This window comes from Mytilus edulis, chromosome 8 (genome assembly GCF_963676685.1).
Source record: "Mytilus edulis chromosome 8, xbMytEdul2.2, whole genome shotgun sequence".
Lineage (NCBI taxonomy): Eukaryota > Metazoa > Mollusca > Bivalvia > Mytilida > Mytilidae > Mytilus > Mytilus edulis.
The window spans coordinates 26,668,354-26,691,256 of NC_092351.1; the positions used below are offsets into that span (position 1 = coordinate 26,668,354).

Below are 22,903 nucleotides of genomic sequence, written 5' to 3' on the forward strand. Positions count from 1 at the left end.
AGTTTAAATATAATTATGTATAAAATTGAGAATGGAAATGGGGCCGACCGTGCAAGGGCTGTATAGCCAGTCAAGGTCGTTAAAAACTTCCATTTGTTGGAAATGGGGAATGTGTCAAAAATATCAAAGAGCAACAAAAAAAAACCCAACAAATTTCTGATTTCTTTATGCTCAGATGAGCTTTGACGAGCATGCGACTTTCGATAAATCTAAATTTTAATCGGATTTGATGTGGTAATACTTTTCAGCACTTGTCTATATGAAAATTTGATAGTACTGGTTCCAAAGTGGTTGGTCTTATAAGATGCCCGATGCATTTTTGTATCTGAGCATTTTATATATATATATAGTACTTGGCTTCCAAAAGTATTGACCTCAAGCCTATCTGGTGAAGGTTATCCCTGATACACGTGTTGTAAGCTCTGACATTAGTATCTTAAGTTTATAGAATAGTGCAACTAAACCAAGGGTGTTTTAAATCACACCTTAACCGTATGATTTGTTTTTGATGGAAGAGATTAAGAACTTAAACATTATTTAAACATATGAACCGAACAGTCAATGTATGGACGTCTTGATAACCTTTGGTATTAAGATGTTGTGAATATCTCAAAAACAATAGAGTTTATGCTTGAGATAATGAGCAATTTGACACGTGTTGACATTAAAATCTACAGTTTTGGAAAAATCATCGCATTGCATGACATCACATTACATGTTTCAGGGACGGAACAGACAATTGGTAAAACTATACCTTAGATAATACACTCTATAGATATATATACAGATATACAAAGTAATATTATACACCAATTAAGTGACACAGTAATATATTTTAGCAAGTTTGAAAAAAGACTTGCTCAATTTAAATAAACACATTTTGAGGCCCTCTATTCTGAAGTGTTGGAAACTGATTGAATTCTCACTGTATTTCGTAATTTAGTTTGTGACAAGTGACCGGTCCTTTATTTAAAATTGATGAGATGCTCGTAGCGCCCTGAAACGCTCGGTTTGTTGCATTTTGTCCAAAAAGCAACTACATTATATATGCATGGTTTACCAGAACCAAAGCACCTGAGACCCCAATTTTGATAGTTTTCGTATTGCTCAGGGTTAGTAGTTTTCAGTGGCTTTTTTAACTGTTGGTTTGTTCTTTTCGTATTCTTTTGTTTGTTTGGGGCATGGTGTTCTCAGTTTTTCAAAGTGGTAACTCGTATTTAAGTCCCTTTACATGAACATATCCGGGAATCAGTTGGGTTTCAATTGGTTCAGTGATTCTAGAAGAGATCTTTCAAAATCAGACCATGGAAGGTCATGGAAGTATTATATTGACTATAACACTTCCATGATCAGACCAATAATGGACCTTTTTTGACGCCTGAAGCCTTGTAAAACAGAAATTGTCATCAGAATCAAATTTGCAACGCTTTGTTATCACCATGTTCCTTGAATCATAATAGACATTTTTGCATGGTTTGTTTTCATTTCAATGGGACGTATTGGAAAATAAAAGCAAATAGAGGTAAATTTTGACATCGCCTGTCACCCTATAAGAACAATTGAAATGGAAATTCTAAAGAATATTTTTCAAGCTTTGTTTCAATTAATTCAGACATTCCTGGAAAAAAGTTGTCCTAATATTAGCATTCAGAAATTTGAAAAATGCCACAACAGCAATGTTTCATGGCAAATCGGCACGTTATACACGTCGGAAATGACCTTGTGATGAAGATAAAGTTTTATCAGTTTCATTCTGTTCAGTTGTTCTCAATTTGACAGGGTAAACATAATGAAATACTAACAGACGGACGGTGAACGTAGACACAATTGGATTACAAGATTTCACATAGGCCTTTGGTCAAGTGAACTGAAATAAAAGCAGAACTACAGAATGAACACATATCATCAGTCAAGGGCAAATACTCCTATCGAGTTTGTTGCAATTTTGTAAATATCCTGTATTTCTTTTTATACTGTTTACAGTATTGTTTATCTATAAAAGATCTCAAGCTAATAGGCAAAAAGGTCCAGGTTTTAAAATAAATGTCAAATAGGGGCAAGAACGTCAATAAGGAATCAATTGTTGTTTGCAATTTACTGTTTTGTAGACCTTTTATCGTTTTATTTATTATCATGTTTGCTGTTCACTATTTAATACAAAAATAAGATATGGTATGAATGCTAATAAGACAATTCTCCAACCTTAAATAAAATGCTCTGCAGGGCGCAGCTTGATACGACTGCAGAGGTCGAATTCTGAACAATAGGGGCCAGTATGGACACAACATTCAAGCTTGATACAGCTCTGAATTTGGATTGTGATAAAATATTTGACACAGCATAGGTTTCTGACACAGAATGAATGTGGTCTAATGAACTTAGATAATTTGAATTTACCTATTATGGTCTAATATCTAAAATCTAAATACATGGATGGATTTAGCATATCAAATAATCCCAAGAATTCATTTTTTGATGAAATCAAACAAAGTTTAATTTTGGACCCTTTTGATCTCAATGTGGACCAATTTAATAACAGGGCCCACACATCAAAATTCATCTGCTATAAAAAGTAATTTTTGTAGATCTAATATTACAGATCGTTTAAGTGGTAACATTTTCTATTAGTTTTCAAGATAATAGGCACTATTGCTAAAACAGGTCAAATATCATCAATTAGGAAACATTACAGTTAAAATAATAAAGCATGCAAACCAAGAGTTCCTTGCTTGCCAACTTTGTTTGGATGTTTGTTCATACATTGTAATTACGATTGACACCTAAATTCAATGGGTAGGTGGAGTAGAACAGTCTGTTTACTATACACAAAGGTTTGATTGGTCAATGACTATCACAATTGTTTCGAAAATAATATGCATGGTCCAATCAACTCTTTTTTATATAGTAAACAAACTGTTACTCCGCCTCTCCATTGAATTTAGGTGTCAATCTTGATTACAATGCCTGAGCAAACAACCAAACAAAGTTTGCAAGCAAGGCATTTAAACTCTTGGTTTGCATGCTTTATTCATTTAACTGTAACACATATGAGGAGCTGTATTATGATATTGGAAGAAATACTTTTATATGGAACGCCGGAACTGTCTTATAGTGTAAATATTTAATGTGTTCTGTCGCTTTGTCTTTACGTCCTGTCGTTTCTTCTTTATGTTATGTGTAAATGTCTGTATATCATGACACGGCATCTCTGTGTCATGTCAAATTAGTTATTTGTTTGGTCAAACAGTAGTATGATTTGTCATTGCTAAATTTTGTTATGTACAATAGGCATTACATCATGCTTTTACTACTATATATTCTGTGAATACTTCGAAACTTTATGATCAACCACCTTTACATTTTCTCATATTTTATCTATGTTCTGTCTATTCTTCTTTTACGTAAGTCAGTTAAAAATTGCGTCCTGTCTCAAATGTGATTGCTATGCCGAATGTTCTAAAGGTTTTGTTTTGATACACCTTTGTTCTATGTTAACCTCATGGTATTATAGTCTTTTGGCGTTATGTTGTGTTAATACATATGTATCTCCAGTGACAAACACAACACATCATGGTATAGTTCCTATGCGTTTTGCCGAACAATTGATACTCTCTGTGTGCATTCATTACGTCATGTGCAAATGCCTTTTACATATTGTGCCATGGATTTCTAGTATGCAAAATTTATATGAACAGGTGGATGGTGATTTTTGATCTAGGTTCACTTTGTTTAATTGTATCTATGTTGGGCATTTATTTTCTGCAATAAAGTTGAATGATTTCTTTAGTATGAATCTACGAAAAGTGCTTGGGCAAAAAATATAGACAACGGAAATACATAACATTAGAGGAATACAACTGAACACTAGTTACTTAAACAAATATTCAGATATTTAACACTAGTATCTAAGTAACATCATTTTAAAATAGGTTGTTAAAGTCATATGAAACCTCAAATTAAAAAAAAATATGCATCTGTTTTTTATAACTAAATGGATAGTTTTCATTATAAAACTTTTGTACATATACTTTTTTCTGAGGAAAATTCTTTAATTTGTCCACATTTAGAAGAAGTTTACTTATTTTTAATTGCTTGCTTCCAGGAAGCAATTCGCCGACATATTTTCCGTATGCATAGTGACCTGAGCGTAACCCTCCTCGTAAAAATCCGGTGATCGCAATACGCATGAATCTGTCATTAAAATAAACAATTATCTGATTGTACATGTTAAGCACGTGCTCAATACCCATGCTTTTTGTTATTTATTTACTATAAGGTGACAATCGGTAAACTTCGGCTTCAAAACACGGCATTTAATGAGCAGCCATATTTGTTAAATCATAACAGACAGAGAGAAAAAAAATTGACGATTATACGATATATTTGCGTAAATAATGATAAAATCGTGCACAGAGGACTTAGTTTGTGATATATACATGCATTGGTTCAAGAATTGGAAAAACATTATTTTTCACCACTCACTCGTTTCATATGACTTTAACACTTGCCACAAAGTCAGGTTTCACTTGCATTGGTTGAAAATGTAAACATAAATCAATGCAAAGTTTTGTGGTCAAAATGGTTAATTGAAGGATATCACAACATATTGCAATAATCTTAAAATAGGAGGCAACTCTACAAATTTTATGGAATATAGACTTTACAGCCAGATTACATTTATATTACATGTACTGCCAATGACTTAATTTGTTTTGTAATAATATACACTTATAATCTATTTCCTATAGGTAAGGAGACAACCATTTGATATTCTGCATGTAGCTCTTCAAATGTAATATAGATTTAACTTATTCAGTGTGTACAGACAGACAACATTAAAAACAAAATTCTAAACTTAATATATATTTATTATTCATAATTTATAATACTACCTATTACACAGTAATACTGTTTCCCTTGCATTGCACAATCTTAACGTTAGTACATGTAAATGGTTATAATTCTATAATGTAACATTACATTTACCGACAGCAAAACAACAACATATAGAGTATAATTTATCTAAACTATTGAGCAAAGAAAAGAGAAGAGAACTGTAAAGAAAATGTGCAGATGAATGTATCCTATTGATAAACAATCTAAATAAGATCAGATATCTCCCTCCAATGTATTACTTTGAATATAACTGTGATATCTGAAACATCAGAGTACAGTCAGAAATTGGTTGTTGAATTAGTTATAGGGGAGATAACTGCAAATTTAAAATGTCATGGTATGCAAACAATGATATGATTCAATACGAACACCGGGGATCAGTTTGCAAATAAAATGAAAAGAGCAAAGATGGAAAACCTTCTGTGTGTCCAAATTAACTTAAAAAAATTCTGGGGAAAGATAAACAAACTATCGGACTGTTTAAGCCTTGAAATAGCATACATTTTGAAAAAGAACATTTAATTATGTAACTATATCTGAACACACTTTGGATAAAAGATATTAATCTATAAACATCTATTGAAATTTGTATATATTATTTCAATCTGCTTCATAAATCTAAATTTTCAGCAGTATTCAAAAACTATTCTTAAAAGTTCTGTAAAACTTGAATTATGTATATACAAATTAAACTATAAATAATGCTTTTATATAAAAGATCAATGGTAACTACAAATATAAAAAGAATCTTTAAAAGGATGCACTGTCTGCAGGAAAAAAATTATTGAGGTACAACTTATTATTCACTTTGTGTAAAAATCCTTGCCCTAGGCCACTATGAACAATCAGTTTTATAAGACAACAAAAACTATCCAAAACATACCTAAAAACAAAACAGGAAAAACAAAAATTTAAAAATTCCAGAACAAAATCCCCCCCCTGATTTTTTTCTTCTTCTTGTTTTGCTCAATTTGTTTAGAAACCTAACTATGACAATGTATGAGTTTTGAAATTAAAGATTATAACAGAAACAAATACAGATCTGAATAATAATCAGTATCATGATGTATATGGTCCACAAAAGCTGCCTTTTTGTAAAACAAACTGCAATGTAGATATGCAGATTTGCATTACAATCATGTATAGTTAAATTTATTCTAGGTGAATGAGTGAGTGAGAAATACATAATATCAAAAATAAATCATATACCTGATTTTCTATTTTTTTGTACCCTGGTCATCAAATTTAAAATAACTTTCCCTGAAATCTGATTTGATTGAATAAGATTTTGATTTATTGCAGTTGTGAATATTTTACAGGAAAATATGAATATCTATTTACAATTTAAAATGACAAAGGCACTGTAAATATCAAATGACCATGATAAACTACTGGCTTGTGTGTTGAAATGATGTATGATGTCCTATTAGTTTTCAATGGTTTTACTGACCAGTATAGAATTGTTTGTTAAATTTACCTTATCTAAACTATCCATGATGATTTAAGATAATATATGTGCTGGTTATGCACTTGCTTGTGACACTTCCAAATATCATACATTTTACACAATATCAAGACTAAAAGACAACAAATATTATAAGATCTAACATGAGAATATAATAAATATGCAAGTTATAAATGTAACAACATTAGTATTAATGAAACAACAATATAAAAAGAAAAATAAACAGTATATTATTATAATCTAATGCATGACTAGTGAATAAGCACTATAAATGTATACGATATGTAATAAAATTACATGTAATATATATGTACATGTACTGAGAAGTTCATAAAAATATAATTATTTCATTAAATAATGCAACAAAAATCATTATTTACAAAACTGTTGCCATAGGAATTATATATCTACTAAAAATTTATGATTTATTGAGCTGTCATTTTACTATATTCAAAGTAAAACCTCCAAAAGATTTATTTCTTCTAGCCATTACCTCTTTGATGATTTTGAGATCAATAACAGACATAAAATACCCTTTTCCTTTTCTTTCAGGTTAAATTGTCTGTAGTTTTTTGTATTGCATTGAAAAGCCATATGCTTTCTTTTTCTATATAGCGTAACAAAGTGTTATAAACACTGTAGAACACACAAAGCAATTTTTAACATGTCAGAAATACTGGAAGATACTTATTAGTATTTAAAAATTTTTAGAAAGTCTTGGGAACTATAAGGATTTTCATTTAAAAAATGATGCATGCTAATTTATATTATTTTTTGGTGATGTACTAAAAAATATATATATGAACTTTTCTGCATAAGTTGAGTATAAAAGATCAGTTAAGGCAAACACTTTTTTCATTTAAAATATCAAAACTACTTCAGCATTAAGATTTGTTTATAAATTTTAGATAAATTAACAAATACCAGCATTGTTAAATATAACATGCATTCAACTAGTAAAACAAATTCAAAAGTGCTATTTTGTATAACAGAAAAGAAGTCAATAAAAGTCATTAAAACTAGACTAGTCAAAACAACATGTATGACTTACTTGCAAAAAATGCTGAAAGCCATTTTTAAGAGCACATATTTTTTGCTATATCAGTGGAACATAACCAATTGTTTCTCATCAAAGTACACAGAAATACAAAAACATCAGCTTAGTATGAGAAAGTGTTTAGAAAAAGGTCTGTATAACTGTTAATTTCATGAAATTTCTACAGTCCATAGCTTAATTTCAGAAAAAATCAATGAAGTGGAACCAAAAGTAAACTTGATCTGAAATCATCATAGCAGACATACATATCAACAGTAAGCTTCTATATAAGATGGTGTTTAGAAAAAAAATATCTGTATAACTGATTGTTGCAGAATGAAGGAATGATGGAATGTCATTTGTTTTTCCCTATATGGTGTACTGTAAATCTCAAATTAATACTGATGGTCACTATATTAAACATTTAAATTTAAACAAAAAATCAGCAGTATCAAAATCACATTTATAAGAAAAGAAATGGTTTACCAATTTCTATGCTCTGCTGCAAAGTTTCTTAAATTTTGGGAATATTGAATATAGAGGTAATATCATCTACTAAAACACTGGCCCCCATTTGTCATTATTTGTAAAAATTTAAATCTCATTCGTACTATTGTGTATCATGCATAGATTTTAAGGTAAACAAAATAATTCCAAGTTTTGAATTAAACCCTGACAAATGATACACTTAGTTTTAGGAGTCCTTTCAAAACAATCCCTGCAACTAAAAACATGCTGACAAGGAAGAACTTTCACTCCTAATTCGTTCTCAAAGCAAATTTTACAATAAAGTCTATTTTGTAAATAGGATAATTTAGATTGTAAATCTCCCAACTGTTGCTGATGTGCTGCCTTTGAAATGGTGCTTTGCTGCAAAGCATTAACCTTAGATCTCAAAATGCTGTTTTCTTCTCTATATCTCTTTCTTGTCATCATCAGTTCAGCTATATAAAAACAAAAATATTCATTAAAAATCTAGATCATCATATAATGCCATTTCATTATATACTTACTAAAGAATAAAAAAATATATGTATGCCTTTACTTTACCATACACTTTTTTGATATTTGTCTTGTCATAATAAAAATAATTTTGGAGTTTGAGTTTTATCAACAACTTAAGAATTTTTAAGGAGACTCAAGGGTATAAAAAATTCAGCTTAATTCAAACATTATCTTGTTCATTACAAATTTTATTTATTACACTATTAGTTGTTTAAAATTTATGATATGGTACAAAAATCAACCAAAAAATAGATTTGTTTTGACCCCAGAAGACTTTTAAAATGTTTATATCATTGAATAAGCTCCAAATCATCTCCCTTTGGTGGAAAATTGCCATTTTTTTGGGCACTAAAATTGAAATATCTTTTTGAACTCATCAGTGACCTACACTTTACATTATTCTTTTCAAATAAGCTGTACTAAACTAAGCTATTGTAAAATTTCTGTAAAAAAAAATTATTTCGATATTACCTTTTTTTCTCCTATCATTTCAACAGAAAAATAATACCTTAACAAAAATGCATGCCTCTTTCAAAGTCAGATTGTGAGCTTAAATGAATAGTGACCCCATATTTTTATTTTATTTTTCTATTAAGTTACTTAAGTTAGTTAATAAGTATAGGATAAAGTTCATTTATAGAAAAAAATAGAGAAATCCTATATTTAAAATAAACAAGAGTGCACAGGCTGAAATGTCTCGCCTTCTTTACTAATCATTGATATTATGTTGATAGTACTAAATATAAAGCTTTATTACAACTGTCACATAAACTTAACATTAACCATAAAACCATGAAAAATAGGTCAAGGTTAGATTAGTCATGCCAGGCAGGCATGTACAGCTAACAATCCTTCCATACAGTAAATACAGTTGATCTATAATAATTGCTTATAGTTTAAAAAAAACAGACCAAAAAACAAAAACTTAACACTGAGCAATGAACCATGAAATTGAGGTCAAGGTCAAATAAAACCTGTGCGACTGATATATAGATTATAAAATATTTCCATACACCAAATATAGTTGACCTATTGCATATAGTATTAGAAAAATAGACTAAAATTCAAAATCTTAACTATGACCACTGAACCATGAAAATGAGGCCAAGGTCAGATGACACCTGCCAGCTAGACATGTACACCTTAAAATCATTCCATACACCAATTATAGTGGACCTATTGCATACAGTAGTATGAGAAAAACAGACCAAAACACAAAAACTAAACTATAACCACTGAACCACTGAACCATGAAAATGAGGTCAAGGTCAGATGACACCTGCCAGTTGGACATGTACACCTTACAGTGCTTCCATACACCGAATATACTAGACTTATTGCTTATAGTATCTGAGATATGGACTTCACCACCAAAACTTAACCTTGTTCACTGATCCATGACGTGAGGTTGAGGTCAAGTGAAAACTGTCTGACGGGGGTGAGGACCTTGCAAGGTACGCACATACCATATATAGTTATCCTATTACTTATAATTTAACATTACAAAAAATCTGAACTTTTTTTAAGTAGTCACTGAACCATGAAAATGAGGTCAAGGACATTGGACATGTGACTGACGGAAACTTTGTAACATGAGGCATCCATATACAAAGTATGAAGCATCTCGGTCTTCCACCTTCTAAAATATAAAGCTTTTAAGAAGTTAGCCAACGTCGCCGCCGGCTCACTATCCCTATGTCGAGCTTTCTGCAACAAAAGTTGCAGGCTAGACAAAAATAATTTATACCCGTGAGCCCCCTTAATAACTGTAATTTATTGCAATTTTATGTAATTTTCCTTTGATCTGTTGTGTAATAATTTTTCATGCTACTCAGTGGAGATAAAAAAATTATATCTAGTAACTAAGGGCCCATGTACCTTTGTGACATTTCAATGTAAACATCAACTTTATCATAGTCAAAATAGCAATAAACAAACTTTCAAACTTGAAGCTGTTGCCCTTCTATTAAACTGTAGCTGAGAAACACCATCTCATTTGAAAATAAATGGAAAATGTGTTCCTATGGACATAGATGAGTTTTGTGGTAATAAGTATTGTGTATTAGTTTCATTACATTTGGTTGAGGCAAACTGAAGTTAGAGAACTGAAACTAAAAATTTCGCAAATTTTTCATTTTTAAAGGAACATTACTCTAGAACGGTTAAAGTGATGCCACCAAAATTCAAATTTGATCTGTGTTTTGTGGTAATAAGCATTGTGTGTAAGTTTCATAAGATTTGGTTAAGGCAAACTTAAGTTAGAGAACAGAAACTAAAAATTTTGTAATTTTTCAATTTATAAAGGGGCAAGTACACTAGAACAGTTGAAATGACGCTACCAAATTTCAAGCTTGATCTGTGTTTTGTGGTAATAAGCATTGTGTATAAGTTTCATAAGATTTGGTTGAGTCAAACTTCAGTTAGAGAACGATGACCAATTTTGGGACATACATACGTACTGTACTTACTTACGTACGAAATGTTATTCCAAATTGTGTGTTTTTTTTCTATTTATCTAATATTACTGAATTTATCTATTTTTGTTTATAATACTTGTAGATACTTTGTTTTGAGTATTTGCGCATATGTAACATTGCACTGATATAAATTGTAATTTTTCCCATTTTTAAGTTTTATGACGTTACCACCTTGACGTTTGTTATGTTGTCTAGAGCTCATATTCATTGGAAGTTAGTAATGATTCTGACAATCGTTATTTTGCATACAGAGATTATATTCAGTAAGAAATATATATGTATATTTTAAAGAACTACATTTATCTAAAGAAAAAATATTAGAAATGTAAAAGAACTTTAATATTTATTTCAGCTAACTTTTTAATTTAACAGCTATTTATGAAGTGTGAAAGAAAGGGATTCCTATTGTTTGTTTAGTATAATGTTTCGTGTTTTTAATTTATATCTTTATAATGTATGTTAATGTGCATTTGCATTTTATTGTAGAGAATCGCTTGTTACGATATAATGCCAAATGATAAATAAAGATACATATAATTGTAACCGCATTCTCCACTTTATAAACTTTATTTGATGTGATCTGTACAGTGTCATTAAAATACATCCTACCTATATTACCTTTCTTTTCTTCATAAATACTATGGAACTCTATTGGAATAGGGTAGAAACCTGAAAATAAAGTTATGTTCTTAATTCACGATGTTCAAACGAACATAACATATTTATGTGCTAAATTGCTCTATTTTTCTTGTACAACTCTGCTCCTAATTTCTGTTCTAAACTGACTCCTATTGTATATATGTATATAAATAAGACAAGAATAGTTCTGATACTAACAGGCACGGTGACCATTTCTATTTATTCATCATAATTCACAATCTACTAGTAATCAATTTTCTATAAATGTCTTTTCATTTCATTTCATCAAACAATGTCCTAAACATCTCTGCATAAACACTTCATCATATCAAATCTATAAAATAAACATTACAAATCAGTATACTATATACACATATCCACTACAGACATCTTATACACATTTAACAATACAAAAAAAATTGTCAGCAAGTCGAGTGGTCACCGCCTGAGCCTTCGATAAACTTGAAAACCCGTTTTCAATCTATTATATACCTTACTAATTTGCATAACTAGTTTATTCTATTGTTAAACAATAGACTAAAATAGATCCGAAAATTCGTACACATACCGCACATAAATTTATAAAACAATTTGTCAAAGTGAATTAAATCTCCATAAAAATATAATTAACAATATGATGTGAAACTGTTCAGAGAGGAAACTAGAGGCTTAAAAGAGCCTGTGTCGCTCACCTTGGTCTATGTGCATATCAAATAAAGGACACAGATGGATTCATGACAAAATTGTGTTTTGGTGATGGTGATGTGTTTGTAGATCTTACTTTACTGAGCATTCTTGCTGCTTACAATTATCTCTATCTATAATGAACTTGGCCCAGTGTTTACAGTGGAAAATATTTTGTAATAGTTTACAGAATTTATGAAAACTGTTAAAAATTGACTATAAAGGACAATATCTCCTTAAGATGTCAATTGACCATTTTGGTCATGTTGACTTATTTTTAGGTCTTACTTTGCTGTTCATTATTGCTGTTTACAGTTTATGTCTATCTAATTCTATAATGATTTTCAAGAGAATAACCTAAAAATGACAAAATTTCCTTAAATTACCAATTCAGGGGCAGCAACCTAACAACGGGTTGTCCAATTCATCTAAAAACTTCTTGACCTGATAAACAATTAAACCTCATGTCAGATTTTCTCTAAATGCTTTGGTTTCAGAGATATAAGCCAACATCTACATTTTACCCTTATGTTCTATGTTTAGACATGGTGGTCATCTTGGTTGGCCTGGTCACCAGACACATTTTTCAAACTAGATACTCCAATGATGATTGTGGCAAAGTTGAGTTAAATTTGGCCCAGTAGTTTCATATGAGAAAATTTTTGTAAAAGTTAACAACGATGGACAACAGACGCCAAGTGATGAGAAAAGCTCACTTGGCCCTTTGGGCCAGTTGAGCAAAAAATCTTTCTGAATAAAGACACAAGAACAATTTATTACGCAGGAATTTATACCAATGAGATACATCTATATACATAACCCATTCATGCCTTTCACCCCTTTCTAGTTGACTATATAGCTATGTGGTATGGGCTTTGCTCATTGTTGAAATTAAGGCCAAATAAAAGTATATGTGTGGTTCCAGTAACCCAGCCGTCCCTACTTTTTCGGCTTAAAAATAGCCTACCCTAAAGATTTTATAGTCATTTTTCATTAAGCACTGTTAAAGTCAGAATGTTGCTCCCATAGACTCAATGCAAAAAAAAACCCATAAAATAAAAAAAAATCCCTACCTACCTACCCTAACTTTTTTTTCAGATGTAACTGGAACCACACATACTTTTTTATTTGGCCAAACCATACAGTGACCTGTAGCTTCATTTGTATAGTTGTTAATTTCAGTGTCATTTGGTATCTTGTGAAGAGTTGTCTCATTGGCTATCATACCACATTTTCTTTATATATACAGGAGGAATGTGTAGCACCAGATGTATAAATATAAAATTTAGTTAGATGAACATGTTACATGTTGGAAAAGACCAACTGAATGATGAGTCCAGGTGCTAAATAATAATTTTCATAAGTGAGATACAAATAACAGTTGCTGAAACATGTAAACTGTTAACACAGAGGTACATCTTGTAAAATATTCAAAGTCAATGAACCATGACTGACGGTGCAGGACCATACATTCTCCATAGAAATAAGATATTCCATTACTTCTACTATTGTATACCAAGTATCTTTGACCTGCCACTTGTGGTTCCCCATAAACTGACCTAATCACAAACTTATACATGTCAAATAAGCAAAGATTTTTAAGTCAATAAACAATGACTTAGGAGGTTGGGGCCAAATAATTTCCATGGAAATAAGATGTTCTAATGTTAATACAACTGCATACTGAATGTCACTGAACTATTACTTGTGGTTTCCCAAAAACTGACCTAACCACAAGCTAATAAATGTCATAGCAGGACAAACAAGAATGTGTCTATAGTACATGGATGCCCCATCTGCACATTCATTTTCTAAGTTCAGTGGACCGTGAAAATTGGGTAAAATCACTAATTTGTCACTTGATTGGACTTCAACTTCATAAAAAACTACCTGGACCAAAAACTTTAACTTGAAGCAGGACAGACTAACAGACAGACCGAAAAACAGATGGACGAATGAACAGACGCACAGACCAGAAAACACAATGCTCATAAATGGGACATAATAAATGGGACATAATAAATGGGGCATATAATTTAGGTCAAGGACGATGGGAATATGACACACAAAACTTTGGTTTCATATAAAATATATACAAGGTACATGTATGAAGCAATTCAGTCAAGATTCTACCTTCTGAAATATATAGCTTAATACAAATAGAATACCCTGCTCACATTCTATCACTTTTTTTTTTTAAAGTGAGACAATAAAAACTACCGTATTTGCTGAAATTCTGTTGAAGGATAATTCTGATATCTTGAGGTTTCCATAAGTTCATTTTCAATAACACATCTTCCATTTGTTTCTTTGTTAATTCTTTTGGGAACTCTTTGCCTGGAATTCTTTCCATGCCTATGTTTATGGCCCATCCCTCTAAATTTTGTATGTGTTCTATATTCTTCAATACTACTTCAGCCTTTCTCCTTTCAACAGTGAAGATTCCTGAAAGATCAAGAAAAAAGCTTGTATAATACATGTATAAATTTCTTTTCAGTTTACAAGATTGAAGTTTATAGAATAACATTTATCATGCTTGCTTAATAACGAATCCTAACTCTTATGCATCAAAACCAAAAATTAACAAGAAGTAATTGTAACAGGATGCTGTTACGAAGTCTCCCAAACAAAGCTCCCATAACTCGCCATTTATATGGTCCCATGTTCATTTGATTTGATTTTTTGTCCAATACAAGAATATATATGGCTTACGGGTGGGGATCTCCACCATTTACAAGTATTCAATCAGGAGAGGGTGGTGGTGACCCCCAGGGACTTTACCTACATTATATTTGATTTGTTTTATTGTCCCATACAAGAATATATGTGGTTTAGGGGTGGGGATGTTGACCGTTTACAAGTTTTCAAACAAGTGGGGGTGGGGTGACTCCCTCTGGACTTCCCTTTTATTTCATTTCATTTGTTTTATTGTCCCCTACAAGAATATATATGGTTTAGGGGTGGGGATCTGGACCGTTTACAAGATAATAGTACATTCTCATATTGAACGGGGTGGGGGTGACCCCCAGGAACTTCCATTTAATTTCATTTGATTAGTTTTATCGTCCCATACAAGAAAAGATATGGTTTAGGGGTGGGGATCTGGACCGTTTACAAGATAATAGTACATTCTCAACATGAACGGGGTGGGGGTGACCCCCAGGAACTTCCATTTAATTTCATTTGATTAGTTTTATTGTCCCATACAAGAATATATATGGTTTAGGGGTGGGGATGTTGACCGTTTACAAGTTTTCAAACAAGAGGGGGTGGGGTGAGCCCTAGGGACATCACTTTTATTTCATTTCATTTGTTTTATTGTCCCCTACAAGAATATATATGGTTTAGGGGTGGGGATCTGGACCGTTTACAAGATAATAGCACATTCTCAAATTGAAAGGGGTGGGGATGACCCCTGGGGACTTCCCTTTAATTTCATTTGATTTGTTTTATCGTCCCATTCAAGAATATATATAGTTTAGGGGTGGGGATCTGGACCGTTTACAAGATAAAAGCATATTCTCAAATTGAAGGGGGTGGGGATGACCGGGTTGAATCATGACCCCCCCAGCAACTCCCCCTATATTTCATGTGATTTGTTTTATTGTCCTATAATCATTTCTGAAGACTGCATGTATCTATCACTTACAGTTTTCAAGTTATATTCATTTGAAAATTTTAGAAAATAAAATCCCATAGGGTTCTATAGTAAACCCCTCTCTCCTTTCTACCCCCCAAAATACCCCTTAATAGACCCCAATGCACAAACGAAAGATTGATGGCTCACCTAGACATATTAGTCTACCATTTTATGAAATCCTAAGTCAATCTGACAAGCGGTTTCGGAGAAACGCTGCGGACAAGTTCATTTTTTAAAGTGGCAGAAGAAGAAAAAGAAGAAGAAGAAGAAGAAGAAGAAGAAGAAGAATAATAAAAATAATAAGAACCGAGCAAAAACAATAAGTCTCCAAACTTTGTTTGGGAGACTTAAATATAGAACAAGGAAAACCAAATAGGCATGGAACTATTATATTCACCAATTAACAACTTGAGACCATATTGATAATTTGATAATATATATATAAAACTGGTATCAAAATGATTTGGAACAGGCACAAGTAAATGTATAAGTACCGGGCCACATCCACTTTTATTTTTGTCCATCTGATGAGTTAAGCCTTTTTCAACTGATTTTTATAGTTCGTTCTTATGTTGTACTGTTATACCACTGTCCTAGGTAAGGGGGAGGGTTGGGATCCGGCTAACATGTTTAACCCTGCCACATTATTTATGCATGTGCCTGTCCCAAGTCAGGAGCCTGTAATTCAGTGGTTGTCATTTGTTTATGTGTTACATATTTGTTTTTCGTTCATTTTTTTACATAAATAAGGCCGTTAGTTTTCTCGTTTGAATTGTTTTACATTGTCTTATCGGGGCCTTTTATAACTGACTATGCGGTATGGGCTTTGCTCATAGTTGAAGGCCGTACGTTGACCTATAGTTGTTAATGTCTGTGTCATTTTGGACTTTTGTGAATAGTTGTCTCATTGGCAATCATACCACATCTTCTTTTTTTTATACATACAGAATGTGGCAGGGTTAAACAACTTTGTTCTTATGTTGTGCTGTTACACCACTTTTCAAGGTTAGGTGAGGGTTTTGCACCCACAAACATGTTAAACACTGCCACACTTTGTATATTCCTTCCTTAGTCATGAGCCTATAATTCAGTGGATGTCCTTTGTTGCTGCATATACTATTTGTTTTTTTGTTTATTTAATCAGCCCAAAGTTTTCCTCATTTGTCAGGTTTGGCCTTTTTAAAGCTTACTATGAGGTATGGGTTTTGCTCATTGTTGAAGGCTGTAAGGTGACCTATACTTGTTTACTTTTTAATGTCATTTGGTCTCTGGTGGAAAGTTGTCTCATTTGAAATCATACCACACCTCTTCTTATTTTTATATTCTGTACAAATACAAAATGTAAGCCCTTTACAAGATTTTTCAGATTGTATTTTGGTAATTGTTTTGTTAATTCATCTATTTCCAACAAAATTAGAAATCTTTTAAATAGCAGTTTGTACATTAACTGCACTTCTATAACTATACAGGAAACTGTTGTTCAATGAATGTTGTTTGTTGATGTGGTTCATAAGTGTTTCTGGTTTCTTGGATTTTATTAGTATATACCGTTGGTTTTCCTGTCTGAATTGTTTAATACAAGTCATTTCAGGGTCCTTTATAGCATGCTGTTTATGGTGAGCCAAGGCTCCGTGTTGAAGGCTATACTTTGACCTATAAATGTTCAGGGATCTCCATGACCGGTTTTATGTTAAAATATCTTCCCCCACCGTCAAATCATTCACACCATCGTTAAACTATCTTCTGCCATCGTCAAATGATTCCTGACATCGTCAAAACTTGTTTTCGTTTTACTAGCCCCCTGCCATTTTAGTGAGCAATCATAATCAAATGCATGTTATTGCATTACCCTTAGGCTTTTTGTATTATAATATAAAGGGTCCTCCTCATTACATACGAATGCATGAGGGATATCCGGATTAAGATTGCTAATCACTTGTACAGGTAGATCAACAACAGTCTGTTTACAGTTGCATTTACACAATTGAGCCAAAGACATTCTAGCATAAAGTGTGTCATTGTGGTTCAAAAACTGCTTTTGGGCTACTATGCAGAGTGAACTATAGAAATATCAATAATCACTTTTATATTTTCTAACATTTACTTATATTCTGATATATTGTATATATATTACCTCTGTCATTCATATATCTCAAAGCTTGTTTTACGATTTCCTCTGTAATATCTATGTTGACTGAAAATATAGCCTGAACATAAGACTTCTTTAATTCCATCTCATAATCTATTTTGACTCTCCTTTCTTTTTTAGGAGACACACTCTTGTTGGTACATGTATTTTGTTGTTTACTACCTCTTCTTGACATCTGCCTTCCATACTGACTTTTTCTTGGTACACTGAACTTTGGACTTGGAGATGATGATTGTTTCTTTGTACTAAAAATGTTTTCTCTTAATCCATTAGTAATCTTCTTCCTGAACCAAATACCTAGTATAACTAAGAGGATAACAAAGAAAGAAAATAAATGATGTAAAAACATATGCAGCCAAGTTCCAACAATATCTTCCACAATACACATTGTAACTAAAAGTAACAATGTTAATATGATTGCAACAAATACATTCGATGTTTCTGTGGCAGGACCACAAGTAAGCTGTGGAAAGTTTACTTGGAATAATTTGATGGAGATAAATCCAATAAATACAGTAAACAATATTCCAAGTATAAGAATATAAATTTCATTTTCTGCTATTTGCCACATTTTTTTTCACTCTTGTTTACTCTTCTGTCTTGGATAAACACTTTTCTCCCTTTCTGAAATTAAGAGAAAGAATTTATTATATTTTATAAACTACAAAATGTTTTCTATGTTAACTTAAGATGCAATAATTCTTATATGATTTGCATATCTATAAATACTTGAATTGGATTGGTCAATTAGAATTTTTCTCTAAGTTTACACTTCGATAAACCATGTTTCCGAAACTACTTTTGTAATCTATTCATGCGCGATACACAAGCTTGCAGTGATCCCGGGATTTTCAGCAAATTGAGATTTAAAAACAATTGCATAACAGTTGTGACTATTTTAGTGCATATATAACAAAACAAAAGAAATAAATTTAAAGCACTAAAGCTTCGAAAATGTATAAAATAAAATTTAATAAAATTCCACGAAATTTCATGAAGGATTTGGCTAATTAACGTCATGGCAAAACATGACGTCATACGAATGGAAATTTTCAAGGGAAAGATTATTTCGTTACCTGTACGCTTCAAATTCGGATATTAACATTTAATTAAAATGTTGAAGTTTTTGAGGTAGGTGCTATTTCATTTGATTCCGTTGTATTTATCGGACATTTATGGTTTTTAGAAAGTCAAGCCCATGAATGCGGCGTACTCCTTGCCATTGTGCTTTTGATAGTAAATATATATAGTAGCCATCAACAAAACAAATGTTTATTAAATATCACAAATGTTTGGCTGAAGAATTATAAGGATTAAACACATTTTTTCTAGAGGTTATTGATGTGTAAACCGGGGCTCTTACTCACAAACTTAACATAAAAGTCCGAACAGTTTATGAGTTAATCGCCCCGGTTTACACATCAATAACCTCTAGAAAAAATGTGTTTAATCCTATAGTTAATTTTTTTTTTGGTTCAAAATTTTCTGCAAAAAGAGTATAAATATACAGTTAGACATATTATAATATATATAGCTTATAAATTAGTTGGTATATGATTGCCAAGGAGATAAATATCTATATTATACTAAAAGACCATAATTTGAACAATCACAGGATACTGTTAAGTCTTCAAAAATGAGTTAAAACCCGTACCAAAAAGTAAGACATTAAGGTACTGGTTGACAATGCAATGATGCCAGTCTGACATGAAAGACATATGTTCATTTGGATAAAACAATTGATTGAATCGACAGAACAATTATATAATTATAGAATACAATTGACAAAATATTTATCTAGTATAAAAAAAAATTGTCAGTTCAATGAAATGTAGAACACTGTACCATACTCGTAGTGTGGGCGAAATGCTTAGAAAGCTGCTATTTTCTACTCTTTTGTCAGGTTGTCTCTTTAACACATTCGCTTTTCCATACACCTTATCACTATTTGTCAGCTGTTAATGGACATCACATGGGTTTCCGATTTGTACAGATTCTCATCAAACTATTTTCAACAAATTTGGTGGTGTCAGCATATGATTAGCTTTATCAAATATAGAATCTATTCTGTGTATTGAATATTGTGTGACTCCAATATGAGGGGTCAATATGGCCAAATCTGACCCGCCACTGTAAGAATAAGGTGGACGACTCTGTCTTAACCAATCATTTGACAAAGAGACATGCGGGACAAGAATGTCACACATGGTCTTAGATACTAGTACATGATTTTTATTAGTTGTTATTGGCTTTGAACCAGCTGTCCATATATAACTGCGAATAGTCTCAGATCTGTACTTTGTGAGGTATGTATGAATACTCTGTCATGTAAGTGTTAAAAGATTGTGTGCTTCGCATTGATCTGATGAGTTAAGACCTTTTCGAATAATTATTACCCCAGCCACATTCTTTATGTGCCTGTCCAAAGTCTGTAGCTGGTAGTTTAGTGGTTAATTGTTCTTGGTTTGTGTCTGTGATATTTGTTTTACGTAAAAAGATTTGTAGTAATTCATCAGCTTGCCCCTCTCGAACCATCGTAAAAGAGTCCTATTTTTTAGATTTTAAAATAAGCTCGGGATATAAAATCGGTACCCATTCAAATATATTGAGTGTCATCTCTCAGACTATAAATGTCTGATCGATATTTATTGGGAGTGCTGTGAATTTTTCTGTATTTTGTGGATGCATATGAATTCCAAAACATGATAATCATAAAATCGCACAGGTGGATGTCTTGGTAGAAGCTGGATTTACTCATCTTTTCAGGGCACATATTTCGTCCTACTTGTTGTTTTATTTTTTAGAACCTAGTTTAGTATTTGTCTCTTTATTTTTCTCATTTTGACTGATGCTACATTAGTGGCTAATTTCCGTGACAAAATTAATTGATTATACGCATAAGGGGAAAACCGAATATGGAGTTTAAAGAATATGATCACTAATATGTGTATCATGGAATTGTCTTTTCACAGCAAATATTTTTTTTAGATTGCTGTCAAAAATATAACATACAAGTTTCCAAGGATTGTGCGTAAATTAATATTATGCAATTAAGTTCGGGATTGACCCTTTCAGTCTGGGAATTCTTTTTTTCGAATTTCGGGATGTTAGGATTTATATTTATTGAAATTCGGGACCTTGGGACTTCATGTTTTTAAATGCGGGATTTTGAGATCCAGACCCCTCCTACCCCCCCCCCCCCCCCCCCCCCCCCCTCCGAATGCAGCTCTATTAATTTAGCATAATGAACAAACATGAAAATATTAAAATAAACTTATGCCTGGGAAGAATCAATATGTTCTTCTAGTGTTATTATTTGCGTTCTATTTTAGTTATACATCTCCAACTTTCGGACAATATTTGTTTACAGTAAAAAGTAAATTCACAAAGTTCTATAAAGAATCATCAAGCTACTAGTATACAATTATTGCTCACTGTAATTATTTTTATCTCGGAACTGACCCAACACAGACTGAATATCAAATACAAATGTAGTGTGATTAAAATAGAAATATTTTGCGTGTGACCGCGTCAACCTAAAACGTATGCAGCAGCACTTGAGACAGCATTCTGCTAATCAATGGATTTAAGTGGAAAATAAAAAATTTATGCAAACAAATAAGAAAAAGATAAAAAACAAAAACAAAAACAAGGAGCATGAACAAAGAAAATAAATAGGAGTTGAAATATAAAAACCATAATTAAAAAAATTAGGGTATTTTTTATTAAAACAAAATTTTCTCCAGTACTTCACCTGTAAAAATATTTTATGTCAAATACCATGTATAACTAATATAATCAATAAAGTGACTGAGAGGTTAAAACTACAGGTAACCTGATTCTGAAATCAGTGAACCACAATTCTAGTAGCATGGATTAAGATGAAAGGACAAATATATTACCATTCACACCTGGATCTGTTGATTAATGACCATACTACCTACCATAAAAATGTCGGATTATTCACATCCGACTAGACGGATTAAGACATCCATAAAAATAAGTCTCTACCAGATCCACTAGATAAAACTAAAACAGCAAACTAGACTTTCAAACGCCAAAATATAAAGACAATAAAATGACCCAGACCCATAAAACGAAAGAGAGACGAGGGTAAGGACTGATCAGTTGCAATAAGTATGTGTATCAATTGCAATATACTGAGACAAATATACCGCATGAGAAGAATAATCGGAATCATGACGGACAACCACAAATATTATAGAGAACGGAGTTGGTTTTAGAGAAAATTTATGCATTGTCGGATTAATGAGTTGTTAGAATAATGGGCTGTCAGAATAATGGGCTGTCGGAGTAATGGGCTGCCAGAACAGTGGGCTGTCAGAGTAATGGGTTGTCGGAATAATGGTTGTCGGACTAATGGGATGTCACAAAATTTTTACAGGAACCTGTGTGATGTCCAGTAATGTAATGGCAGTCAAATGAGATAAGGCATATTGGCTATCATACCCATCTCCTTTAATTATATACTTTTATAATGCGTCATGTATTTATTTGGTTTCAAGCTAGTTACATACACCAAGACATAGATGTTTCTAACAAAGGGTGATCTCAGTGATGTCTGATGAGAAATTATTAATATAATTTTTACTTACTCAAGTTCTCTCAAGTTAATGGTCAGTGTTCTTGTAACAACAAACATACAGATCAAAGCACTAGCGCAAGAACAGTTTCGCCTATTCCCTCTAGTTTTCTTTAGTCTCTTGGGAAAATCAAGGATCATCAATTCAAGGTTCTCGTGTTGTCTACAATTTCGTGTAAATTTTTGACAGCGCTTGTAAACCGCCGGCAATGTTTACTGTTTTTTTTCAATAGTAAATCCTGAAAAGTCCCGAACAGAAACAGATCTAACCATGGACCTACACAGACCTTATAAGTTAAAGAAACTACT

General features: G+C 32.1%; 1 protein-coding gene across 2 annotated transcripts; it reads right to left on the reverse strand.

Moving 5' to 3' along the window:
• Positions 1-5,839: 5,839 nt before the first annotated feature.
• Positions 5,840-22,809, reverse strand: LOC139485226 (uncharacterized). Of its 2 annotated transcripts, none has more exons than XM_071269513.1 (5): positions 22,608-22,809; positions 17,977-18,615; positions 14,423-14,647; positions 11,489-11,548; positions 5,840-8,341 (listed from the first exon to the last, which is right to left on the reverse strand). In XM_071269513.1, the coding sequence occupies exons 2-5, from the start codon at positions 18,560-18,562 to the stop codon at positions 8,031-8,033; spliced, it is 1,182 nt and encodes a 393-aa protein (XP_071125614.1). In that variant the 5' UTR covers positions 18,563-18,615; positions 22,608-22,809; the 3' UTR covers positions 5,840-8,030. The 2 variants fall into 2 exon arrangements, with proteins under 2 accessions (XP_071125614.1, XP_071125615.1); XM_071269514.1 differs by having other exon boundaries at positions 11,498-11,548; positions 22,608-22,796.
• Between the last annotated feature and the right edge of the window lie 94 nt (positions 22,810-22,903).

Coding starts and splice junctions, on each gene's coding strand:
- LOC139485226 (XM_071269513.1), bottom strand. CDS start 18,562: ATGTGGCAAATAGCAGAAAATGAAATTTATATTCTTATACTTGGAATA. Junction 14,648..17,976: donor GAGATATATGAATGACAGAG/GTAATATATATA, acceptor TTGATCTTTCAG/GAATCTTCACTGTTGAAAGG. Junction 11,549..14,422: donor ACAGAATTTCAGCAAATACG/GTAGTTTTTATT, acceptor CTTTATTTTCAG/GTTTCTACCCTATTCCAATA.